The 13,133-nt window shown below is 35.0% G+C and overlaps 2 protein-coding genes across 2 annotated transcripts; one reads left to right on the top strand and one right to left on the bottom strand.

Moving 5' to 3' along the window:
• The first annotated feature begins 1,792 nt into the window (after nt 1-1,792).
• Nucleotides 1,793-2,854, top strand: LOC143608273 (uncharacterized). The gene has a single exon (XM_077083362.1). The coding sequence runs from the start codon at nt 1,793-1,795 to the stop codon at nt 2,852-2,854; it is 1,062 nt and encodes a 353-aa protein (XP_076939477.1).
• Nucleotides 2,855-4,237: 1,383 nt separating this feature from the next.
• LOC143608274 (Golgi SNAP receptor complex member 1-2-like) lies at nt 4,238-7,278 on the bottom strand. Its single transcript, XM_077083363.1, has 6 exons — nt 7,177-7,278; nt 5,908-6,104; nt 4,900-4,989; nt 4,715-4,780; nt 4,510-4,639; nt 4,238-4,443 (listed from the first exon to the last, which is right to left on the bottom strand). The coding sequence occupies exons 2-6, from the start codon at nt 6,076-6,078 to the stop codon at nt 4,346-4,348; spliced, it is 555 nt and encodes a 184-aa protein (XP_076939478.1). The 5' UTR covers nt 6,079-6,104; nt 7,177-7,278; the 3' UTR covers nt 4,238-4,345.
• Between the last annotated feature and the right edge of the window lie 5,855 nt (nt 7,279-13,133).

The raw sequence follows: 13,133 nt of genomic DNA, 5'->3' as shown, positions 1-13,133 counted from the left end.
TATCGATTACAGCAGCTCTGTTCTCCAGTCAAAATTATGTCATTTGATTTGTTTGTTATGGAGTTCTTACAATTTATTGTGTATCTTATATTTGAATACCCGTAATGGTAACATTCTAGTTTAGATCTTGTATGCACATCAGTTTCAACAGAATATACTTAGTTAATGGCATATCTTCTAATATGAGTTCCCAATCAAGAAATTATCTAGGCCACCTATTGGCTATACACTCAAAAAGTGTACTTGCAGAATGAGATTTGAAATGTAGACTGTATAGTCAAATGTTTAAGGCAGAATGTCTAGTCATGTGCATTCACGACGACGTTTTGTTAAAAGGTTATTATTGTAATTTCTCATCCAAATCGAACCTTATGTTAGCCTTCAATTCTCAACTCGCTTACTTATAGTTGCACTTTGCCTCTTTGTTAGTCACAGTTGTCTCGCATCCGCGGCTCCATTCTAAGTGTAGTGCTTTGCCTCTTTGTTGGTCACGGATATCTCGCATCCGCGGCTCCATTCTAAGTGCAGTGTCTTCGCGGTTGTAGGTAAACGTCCATCATCGCTTCTTTGTGCGATTGTTTTCCTTTTTAATTGTCAATTTACATTCCTAGTTTTTCTTGCTTATTACTTTTTGCCGTGATTTGATTTAAATTTGAGGATACAAAATCTGATTTTAATTCTTATTGATCTCAGTCTGCAGATTCAAGTTTTTCCTTGGTCGGATTGTTTTGCTATATTTTGTCCGATCTGAACCTGCCCGATCTGATTGTTTTGCTATATTTTGTCCGATCTGAACCTGCCCGATCTGATTGTTTTGCTGTATTTTGTTCGATCTGAACCTGCCCGATCTGATTGTTTTGCTATATTTTGTTCGATCTGAACTTGCCCGATCTGATTGTTTTGCTATATTTTGTTTGAATTGTACTAGCCCGATCTGATTGTTTTGCTATATTTTGTTCGATCTGAACTTGCCCGATCTGATTGATTTCCTTTAACTGATTCAATGTTTTCAAATCCATTAAAGTATGTTAATTAAGACCTCTTGGCCTTGTATTATTTGAGATTTAGGGTTACAAAATCGTGTTTAACTGTTACAGATTCAATTTAACTTCTTACTGATTTCAGTTTTGTTGAAATCAGATTTATTCCCAAATCTGATTATTTCGCATAAATTTAGTTTAACCTAGTCGAACACTCGAACATGATTTGGGTGTTTGGCCTTAATTTATTTAGCGTGAACTAATCGGTTTGATTTGGTCAATCAACATTGATGTTTGCAATTTATATGTGGTAAATATGCAAAACTAGTTGTTTTCTCTATCAAGTGGTAACATGCTGCTAACAACCTTTAAAAAGGGTGTTTATATTGAGTTTATTTTTTTTTTCTAGTAAGAGGTGACTAGAAGTTAATGTTTTCATGATTCAGTTGACTGATTTTTTTTGTCAACTAATAGAGGTTACTTTTATGTGTTGTGGATACTGCACTGAAACCTGCAAAAAAATTATTAAAAGATAAAAATGTAGTGTTTTCTGTTGATTTACAATCTTGCTATTATATCCATGGAATCAGGTAACTTCTAACTGGTTGTAGTCTTAGTTTTCTTCTTACAGGGATCATTAGTAACTACGAAATAGAGACTTTTAACTAGTTTATGAACTAATCAAGGCACCTAAATCTAAATATGATTATATCTTTACATAATTACATCTAATGAGTAATGACCATATCCATATGTGCTTGTTTTTCCAATGAATTAATGTGACTTACTTTGCGAGTTTAGGAACACCCAAAATGTCTAGAAACCAGAACGCTGATGCACCTACCAACAAGAGTTTGAAGACTTCTGAGGATGAGGACAGTGGTCTGAGAGATTGGTCAAACTTGACCGAAGATCTACTCTTACGAATTACATGGAAATTAGAACCAACTGATTTCTTTGGATTCAGAGGGACTTGTAATCCTTGGAGGTCAATGGCACTTTCTCAAATTAAGAAGTTTATGGGTTCTAGACGACCCATGAAGGTTAGCTGCTCTAATGGCGCTTTCTACTTTGAGGACTTTGAGGGCCGAAAACACAAAATCCCTCTTCCTCATTCTACTGGTCGTGTATGTATTGGTGTAACCTGTGGTTACATGATCATGGCCGGGAGGGACCGTGATTTCTGGCTCGTGAATCCCTTCAAAAGGCATGAAATTTATATCCCTGCTTGTCCCTTCCACCCTTGGGTAAATACAAATGCATCACAGTTCAGGGGTGTTCTTGTCTTTTCACCCTTCACGTCCCAGCCAGTGTTCGTATTCTCTCACAAATTCACCAACAAAATATTTTATCATATGTCTGGTAACCAGCCATCCTGGAATTGGCTTGACCTCAATTTCCCCATCCTTGATATACATGCTTTCAAGGGAAAGATATACGCAGTTACCGTAACTAGTTGTTTAGTTGAAGTCGGACTCCCTCCAAGGCCCAGTTTGGAACCACTTGAAATGAAGAATCACCTAACACGACATCTATTACGCTCGGAGTTTGTAACTTCGGGCAAAAGTCTGTATTTGTTGGATTGTTGTTCAGCCGATGGGTATGATGGTTACGAAATAGATGTTGAGAAAAGGGAATATGTGCAGATAGATAAGACGACGGTTGAAAATGCATTCTTTGTGGGTGACTGGAAGAGTAGTGCTGCTGTTGATGCCGACACCTGGGCTGATAGTCAGATACCAGATGGGAAGGGTGGTTACCTAAAGGATACTAGTGAGAAAAGTGATATCAAAGGCAGGTGTTTGATTGCAAACATGTGGTACTTCCCACATGAGCTCAACTGTGGATACCCTGCAGCTACAGTAGTTTATTAGACCTTTATATGATGTTTTGAGAACCACAATAGATGTTTTTTTGTGTTTTTTATGTTGTTTTTTTGTGTTGGATGATGAACAATCTTGTGTTGGTCTTTTGGTTTGATCTTGAAAAGTCAGCTTTATGTTTAAAGGGTTATCCATGTATGTATGTGTGCATGCAGTAAGGTAGAAGTTTGATTATGGTTATGCCTTTGCTAAATGTATGGGATCCGTATTGGATCGGGCCTCTAGAATGATCTAATTTGTAAGAATATGTTCAATGTTCATGTTGCATCAGTTGACTTATTTGGTCAAACATTGGGTTTACCAGTTATCAACTTTGACCAAACCAATGAGGTTAAACGCCTACATTAGTGAATGTTTTACTCTGTTTCTAAAAAGATTATGAACTATACTAGTATACAAAAGTTGCATACTTCATTTTCAGTTAAACCTTTTTATGGGTAATGGGATCATTGAGAACCATCATGGTTGGATTTGTATAGTTGTGTGTTTGGTTTAACTAGCCTGCCTCTCACCATTTAGTTTGGGTGGGCAGGAAAAACCGAATCATAACCGAAAAACCGAACCAATTGGGAAACTGGTTGCTCGGTTATGATTTCATTATTAATCAAACAGTATGGTTTGGTTATAGTGTGTGTAAAAATATGATATAGCTGAACTAAACCGCTATTAAAACTCAGCTTTATTTTTTTTTAATTTATTATGTGCTGAAAAGGATGTGTTACAGTTTTTTTATATAAAATAATATATTACTAGTTACATATTTCTTAATAAAGCAAGACTTTTTTTTAAATTTAATATATAAACATGGATTTATTAATTAAATACATTAAACCGATCATCTTCCCCGATAACCAAAACATTAAACCATTGATAAAAAAACATTAAACCATTGATAACTGATGAATTATGAAAATCTACTTTGGTTATAGGCATGGATTTATCTAATAGACAAGCAGACATATGAAGAATTAATAACTGATGGGTTATGAAAATCTACTTCGGTTATAGGTTATGAAAATCTACTTAGAAAACTTAATTTTATTTTTTATGTGGTATGTTGTGCTAAAGCATTGTTGGTCTTTGGTATGAACTAAAAGGCTTGGTGTAGTTTCTATGTTTAAACAGAAAATCATGCATATAGGGCTATAGACAATATGTGTTTATAACTGCAGGGCTAACTCTGACGTGAGCTACTTGTACTTGTGAACTATTTGAGATTGGCTCACATAATAAAAAGCTTATTATTCACAGGGCTAACTCAAAAGAATTTCTTTTTGAACAATATTTTTTCCAAATCTTTTTAGCCTCCTTTTTTATAAACAGTTGATTGATTTATAAAATTGCATTGGTTCCTCATTATTTAACGGATCTATATGTTTGTATATGTGCACATGCATATGTATCTAAGTCGCAAATTTTATAACAAATAAGGCAAGATTTCTAAAGATTACAATACTTTGGGGATTATAACATAACCTTTTTTCACTTTGAAAGCCAATATAAGATGAGAAACAACGTACAAGCGGCAATGACAGCAGATAGGATGAGCGTATCCCTCGACTTCTTCCTTCTAATAGAACCTGTAAACAAAATTAATTTACTCAGTTTTACAAATTATATCTATAAAAAAGTACAGTGAGCCATACCGATTAGACCACGAACGATAGGGAACTTGTCACTCAGTTGTTTAACTTTCCCTTGAACATCACCAAACATGGCCCTCTGAGACCCCAAGGCGGCTCTAGTTGTTTGAGCCTGAGTTATTACATCATCCATCTGCATAAAACAGGATAAGTTCAGGTTTTCTTGTAATGTTAAGGAATGATGTAGAATTAAATTAGAAAAACTTACGTGTGCTATGCTTCCATGGATAGCAGCTCGCTCCCTAAGTATCTGCATTCTTGGGCTCCCAGATGCCTGCATAAGGTCAAGATTATTATTACTTTTACCAGAATAATAATATTAATAATAATAATAACAACGTCATTTATATATTAATGAATAAATTGGAGTGATGTTAGAAGTAATTGTCTCACCTTGTACTCACTGATATCATCTCTTACAGAACTTAGGAGCTCAGCATGCTCAGTCATTGCAGTTATGTTTCCTTTGATTCGTCTGAATTCCTACATAATGATGTCAAAACAATAACGGATATTCTTTATTCCTCTTGGTTTAGCCGTTTAACAGTTTAACAGCACTGTCAATACAAATACAAATATAAACCTAAACGTTATTCAATTAAACTAGGCAACATTGTGTGACTGTACCTGCTAATTTCAATTCACAAGTAGGTACTTTTAAAACTCAAAATGACATACAATTTTAAAGCATGGTACTTAGTTTGCCAAACATTTTAATGTAAAGTGGATTTAAAATTAGATATAGCTACAAAACTGAAATAATATAAAGCCAAAAAAACAGCCAAAAGATAATCAGTTCTGAAAGCTAGAGGTCAAAATGTAAAAGACTAACTTAGCTTGTAATCATGATTTTTGTTTCAACACATCCTAATAGTTTGATTGCAATTTGTGAACCAGGGGGTATTTGGGATTACCTATTTGTAACCGATTATGCTTACTAAAATAACCAGAATCAACTAATCAGTTGCAGCACTAGGCAAAATGAAATGTGGAAGATAAATGTTGTAGAACAAAAATCAAGTAATCAGTTTTATTATTGTTTTGAGATTCTGATTATTCATATGAAAATGATCATAATTAAGTCATCAGTATGGATAAGGTGATTAGCAACTCTGAAACAGAGTATTCAAAACTGATGTTCATTTCTCCCTCAAATGTATACAGTATATACTCTTAAATCAGTTTGCTACATCCAAACACTCAAAAAAATGATCATTTATTGTATCAAAACACAATAATCAGATTCTCATAGATAAGCATGAGCAAGTAAATGATCAGAAAACTAAGATGTATACTATGCATAATTCACGTATAATGATTTAAAACAGACAGATATAAGAAAGAACTATATGAATGCAGTGAATCATAAAGAGCAAATAAGAAGTAAATATAAGTAAGAACCTGGCTAAACTCGTGAAGTATGTCCCTGTGTCTTGCCAGCTTTTGGTTAACAGAAGTAGTAGGTGCTGCAGATGCAGCACACCGACTCATTGAATCATTCACATCCAGCAACTTCTCAAGTAATGACTGTATTTCCATCTCCATTGACTTCCATGAACGGTTTGATCCCATAGTCGGTGTATCCACATCAGCAAAACCTGGCCCCACAAGCATAGCTAACTATCAGCAAATATGTATCCAAGCAAAATCATTCTCTTGAATATTGTCAACGAGCATAATTCAATGTTCCAGGACAATATAATCAAATGCATATAAGGTAGTCTAGATGAAAATTTTTAGTTAGTTCTAATACTTTGGGTTTTACCTATGAAAATTTTAATTTTGGTTATTGGTCTCTTGGTAAAATATCGGTACAAAATGTCTGTCCCAGTATTATAGGGCGGCATTGACCAATATTTGACCGACATATCACCGGTCTTCCCGATATCAGTTTTTTAAGTCTTAACTGTCAATTTTTAGTGTTTAATGTTACTGATTTAAGTTTTAATTCGTTCCTACTTGCTACAATTGTTAGTGTTTTGTAAGTTGCAAAAGGTTAATTTGCTAAAGGTAGGAGAGTATACTGAATTGTTAGTATTAAATTGCTATGTATATATATTTTGCATGACATTAAAATTACCGATATATCACTGCATTAAGCGATGTTTCAAATTCCGATATTTTTCCGCATTAACTGCATAGTGTTTTACTCAGGGGTGCAAACGAGCCGAGCTTCTCACGAGCTACTCTAGCTCTGATCAATAAAAAGCTCGAAACGCGCCAAGCTTTTATGAGCTTGAGCCGAGAATGAGCCTCAAATAAATCTCGTTTAGTTATCAAGCCCGAGCTCGGTTCGTTTACAGCCCTGTTCACAGTGACTCAACATATTGAAGATCTAAAGATGTAGGCAACCATCAGTACTACACTTAGCACATAATATGTCAATTTCCATCATCAAAGCAAATCAAATACCCAGATCACGAAATTGATAGATTTTCTCCAAAGGATTCACGAATTTGATACGTAAGCAAAGCAATAAACATGCAATTAGCATCCAAAATGATCCGAATCAGTCCGTTAACAGTTCTAGGTTTGGAATTTAATAATACGATTCATAACTAGATCAGAAACATATCCTAAATCAGTCCGTTAACAGTTCTAATGGTTTTAAATTTGAGAATGTGATTGATTAAATATAAGATCTAGGGTTTGAAAGAGAAATAACAAAACCTCCTTGAGTGACGCGAGCACCGAGCTTGGCATAAGAAGATAACTTGACATCCAGATCGCCTTCTATCTTACGAGCTTCTTTCCTCAGTTCTTCCCAACCAGATTCCGTTGATGCTCTGCTACTACTTAGAATAACTGGGCTAGGCTCGAGCTAGCTCTTGCTCTTAAAGTCAGATAAGCCTAAAACTGAGCCAACGAGCTGAGCTTGGCTCGGTTACTTTAACGCTCGAGATAGCTCAGCTCAGCTCAGCTCAGCTCAGCTCAGCTCATGTTGTTTCAAGTCAAGTAATTTTAGCTACTTTTATTCAAGCTTTTATCTAGCAAGTTACGAACCACGGGCTTTTTGAATTGCCCTGGCAAGGCATGATGATGTGGTCAATAAAGATAAATAAATTCCCAAATGTGCAAATATAAATTATTAGCATATTTAAAAAATAATTAAATTTGTGTGTTGTGGTGGTGCACCGAAACGAATTAAGTCGGTATCAGTTTACAGCACCGAAACTAAACAAAAAAATAAATTTAACAAAACGTGCGGCTTGAATGTTGTGCTCGCGAACTTACACGAATTCGGTTGTTATCAAAAACACCAAAAAAAATTTAAAAAAAACATGGTGTGGTCGCAAACTAACCCGAATTTGAAGCCCAAACATAGTAAAATATGAGATATATAACAAAATAAAAAACATGACGAACCAAATAAACCTCTTGGACACCAAACCACCAATTTTAATATGTAGTAATAATAATATTATTATAGTTATGTAAATATAATCCACTTTTAGACAACTATTTATGGGATTTTGTTTTCAATCTTATTTGTTTGTTAATTTGTTGTTTCACTAAGAATTTAGGGTTGTTCATGGTGTGACCAGACCGAAACCGTGCAATGGAAAAAAGACAGCACGTGAATTGGACCATGGTATGTGTCTATGTATACTGTATAGTGTACGATCTTTGGTCGGACCGATTGGTGGTTGGTTGGCTTTTGGGCCGGGCCCAGACCAAGAATTTGCAACGTTTTATTACTTGACTGGAGTGTTGGATCATTGTAGATAGAGGTGCACAAAAAAACCGTATTCGAAACCGGACCCGAAAAATACCCGGAACCGGTTTTTTAAAACCCGGGTATTCTATACCCGAAACCGGAACCGACCTTACCCGTAGGGTATGGATAGGGTATGCATTTTGAGGTCAATACCCGTACCCGGAACCGTACCCGATTTATACCCAGTTATACCTGGACCCGGTCATACCCTATACCCGGTTATACCCGATACCAATTTTTAAATACCCGAAATAATACATGAGTTTTTTTATAGTATATTTTTATGTTTACTTCACAACTTTTATGTTTAAGTTTTTTGTAAAATGCATATTACTAAGTAAATAATTTATAATTAAGTAGATTTATAGTTTTTGTAATATAGTTTAATTATTTTTATAAATTACAAAGAAAATTTAAATTTTAAACAAATTTAAAAAATGTATAAAAAAAATTACAAATTCAAAACCGAGTATTAATACCCGGTTGTACCCGGCCACATACCCGGTTTCAATACCCGAACCCGATCATACCCTACCCGGGTACATAAGGTTGAGTTTTTCTCCCGAACCCTTCCCTATTCCTCTCAATACCCGATTTTCCAATACCCGATCATACCCGAACCCGAGTATTAGAAAAAAACCGATTTGTGCACCTCTAATTGTAGACTTGTAGGTTTGATATTCAGGTATGGGACTAATAAAAAAATACGGGTCTGGGGGTATGGTACTGGATTATATCAGCCTGATTACTCGAAACTAGAGATTTGTTTACCTAAACCATATGCATGGATAGAGGTGCACAAAAAACCCGAACACGGAACCGGACCTGAAAAAATACCAGAAACCGGTTTTCTTTATACCCGGGTTTTTAATACCCGAACCCGTACCCGATCTTACACGTAGGGTACGGATAGGGTTTGCATTTCAGTACCAAAACTCGTACCAGAACCGGACCCGATTTGTACCCGGTAATACCCGAACCGCGTTTTACAAATACCCGGAACCATGTTTTTTTAAATACCCGATATTACCCGAAAATACCCGGAAAAATAATCCTAAAAGGTGCAATCTCTTAAAATTTCCAATATATATCAAAAAAATATCCGAAAGAAAGCCAAAAAAACCCCGAAAATAAGGTTTTTTCAATACCCGGAAATAGGGTATTCAAATACCCGGTATACCCGACCCGAACCCGATACATAGGATATGCTTTTTAGAGACAATATCTGAACCCGTGTATTTGAAAAACTCAATTTGTGCACCTCTGTGCATGGATGGAACAACTGAAAAAATATTGACTTTTTTCTACTTCTTGACTTTGTTTTACTAATAGTAATACTTCATTATAGTAGTTTCATTGTGTGAAAATATTTTATAAGGGTAAGCATTTATCATATTATTTATATTTGTATGCTATGTTTTGATATTTTAAACAATTTATGACTATGATGATGTTATGCATGTTAGAGGAAGGATATTTTAAGAATTTGATTAGTTGTAAAAAATTTAAGAACTCAAAATGAAGTATGGATCATACATTTAATTAATGAGTATAGAATATGTAACTAAGATTAAATTTAATTAAAAAATGAATCAGGAAATAGAATAAAGATTTGTGATTATTACACAAGTTTAAATGTTATTTATACATGTGTAAAAAGTCGATTCCATGTGTAAAAAATACTGTAATTTTTTACGTTACTTACACTTAAATATTACATATGTGTAAAAAAAATTGTTACGCTGAGTTATTTCGAATTTTTTAAAACTCAAATTGGTTCTCAAAATAAATCAATCCATATAATGTTATTTATCATATTTAACAAATTATAGTTAAAACATGAAATTATATAAAAAAGAATAGAATGGTAAGAAAAAAGAAATGTACTTGGAATTTACTAACAAGTATTTTAACAATTAAAATTTAATACGGATAATTCGGTATTGAGCAATAAATTCCATGCAGGTATTGAATCAGGTATGGGAGACGATTTTACAATCAAATATGGGATTGTGATTTACTTAATACTCGTCCCAAATCCGTCATGTTGCAACCCCTGCATTTTAAAATTTCAACTTTCTAGAATGTCAAACATATACCTCTCCAATCAACCTTCTAAACATTGTGGTTTTGTACCATACACAAGCTACTTGGTTTGACATTTAATATTAACAAATGACATTTAAAAAATAGTATATTCGATAGCCATCCAGAGACTCGATCTTATCAACCTTACCTTTGAGAGTTTGAGGTGCTTTACCCTAGAAGTATATGTAATCCAACATGTTAGCGAAGCCAAGTAAGTTTACGTGTAGTAAGCATAAGTACTAAAACTGTGTACCATGCATCACCTCGATGTATGGTATTTTCGGCTATTTCAGCGTACGATAGTCCCGTCTTGAAGTGTATGTCATTTCATATCGGTGTATGGCAATGTTATTGACTTCATATACAACATAAAATTTTGTAGTACTAGCATATTCGATGCCAACGCATTATTCAAGAACACCCAACTATGGGTGACAACCAATTTGTGACTCCATTGATAACCTGCAACTAGTGAACCTATATGGTTTCAACATGATCACGCACAAAATATCATTCCAATTTAAACTAGCTCCATTGTTCTCATGGCAACTCGTTTACACAAACTCGTTCATATAAAACTCATCCGTACCAATTTATTCGTGTAAGCTCCTTCATATAAACTCATTTATAGAAACATATTCTTATAAGTCCCTTCATGTACTCACTCGTACAAACTAATATGTATAAATCCATTCATATAATCTTGCTCACGTAAACTTATCCTAATAAGCATATTTTCATTACTCAAATATTCATACAAATTAGTTATATGAACTAAACACTTACAAAGTTACAAATACAAAACTCGTACATCTCTTACATCACGTCGCCCCAACCAACCATCCCATCTCAGAACTTGTTGGATTGAGGCGGAGATTGATCTCCTGTGCCCATGGCACGATTGGCCTAAATAGAAATCCTTTCATAAGTGACGCATGACTAGTAGTAAAAAAAGTATACACCACTTATGTTATACATGTAAGTTAGCCATAGACCCTAACTAATGAGTATGACTTCACGTCTTTTGACACATAACATCTCAATCTCAATATACCTCATCATGATTCATGACATCACATGAAATCATAATATGATTACTATAGCATGCGACACCAATTATAGCATCTTGAAACACATACTTAGCCACCATTATTGTTTAATATAAACCTCACCCGCTTTGGTTTCAATCAAAACAACCCTGAAACGCTCTTAAAACCATCTTTTGGGTTCAATACATTAAACGTCGCTCTTTTTCAAATACATTTTACTTCTTTGTATGTGAATCGCTCTGAAAAACAATATCAAAACCATAAACAGAGGCATATAGAATCCAACTCAAGGCTTATTTATACCATGTGTTATGGACTAACTATATATTGACCCTTAGTTAAAGCGACACGTCAACGTCACGTAGGCAGGAGGTCATTAACTAACTAACCATTTAACTAATGTGTTGTGAAGTAACTAGAAATTAAATAAAACAAAAAAAAAAGATTCGTGCATTGGGGGTGGACCCTATCTTATTTAGCCCTCTTAGGTAGAGGTGTGCAAATAAACCGATTAACCGAACTGACCCGAAAGTTGAACCAAACCGAACCGGTTTGAAACCGATTATGTAGAAACCGGTTTGGAATCGACTGAAACCGTAGGTTTGAAACCGGTTTGTAATTTTCTCAAAAAAAACCGGTTCCAAACCGGTTAACCGAACCGAAAACTGCAAAAACCAGTCAAAACCGAAACCGAAATCAATTGTGTAAGGTCCATTTCATTAGTAGTCTTTCGTATTCGTAACTAGTTTACGTTGTTTATTCGTTTACGTTTGTATGTTTGGGCCCGAGGCCTTTGTATTTGGAGCCCATTGGACATTATTAATGAAAGAGGTGTATAAGTAAACACACATATATAAGGTGTGTGTGTATCTCATACACCAACCTAACCCTTTCATTTTCATTCTATCCAAGTAACCAAAAACACTCTCAACTCTCTAACCTTCTTTCTTTATTTTCGGCTCCACCATACCCACACACAAGATCCGAGATCTCGGTCCAACTAGTTGTTTCCGCCAACTAGTTGTGAGGTTGATCCAAGAACGACTAGTACTTAGTTTGTTTTGTTGTTTGATCCGGTTTCGGGACCTACAATTGGTATCAGAGCTTTCGGGCTCGACTAGTTGTAGATCTTGGGTCACAACCTTGGATTTTGGTCTTGTGTGTGAAATGACGGATTTTTAAAGGAAATAAGTGGTTTTCGGTTGTCTTGTGTTCTTGAAATATTCAAGAAGATGATGAAGTTTGGCTGAAAAGTTGTTTGTTTTGGTGTTTTGATTATCAAAGGTGGTGTTTGAGTTGGTGCATGTGAAGGGTGACTTGAAAAGTTGTGTTTTTCATATAATAGGATATAATTGAGAAAGGTGAAAGGAAAGATGGTGGGTGACATTCCTTTTTGGTTCAAAACTTTCGAATACATTATATTAGGTGGAGAGACTCGATCACTTTAATCCCTCATTCAATTACATTTGCTTTTTAACTTTTAGCCACCCTCCCACACTCGCATACAATTGGTCTGCTCACTTCCTAACTCGCATACAATATTCAATTCTCAGTCGCATACATCACCAATTTGTTCTCTCCAAGTCGCATACAATTGCCTTAGTCATAATTGCATACATCTGCCCAGCCTAACACCCAACTCGCTTACAACCAAGACTCGCATACAATACTTAACTTTTCAACAAACTCGCATACAATCCTTAGTTTTTGCTGAGACTCGCATACTTTCACCTTTGCCTTAGCCAACTCGCATACATCAGCCCCAACTCTCT

This window comes from Bidens hawaiensis, unplaced genomic scaffold (genome assembly GCF_021521415.1).
Source record: "Bidens hawaiensis isolate Kalapana, Puna unplaced genomic scaffold, B.hawaiensis_p1.1 tig00120366_1, whole genome shotgun sequence".
NCBI lineage: Eukaryota > Viridiplantae > Streptophyta > Magnoliopsida > Asterales > Asteraceae > Bidens > Bidens hawaiensis.
The sequence above is the reverse complement of the archived record's forward strand: the minus strand, read 5'-3'. Positions and strand labels throughout refer to the sequence as shown.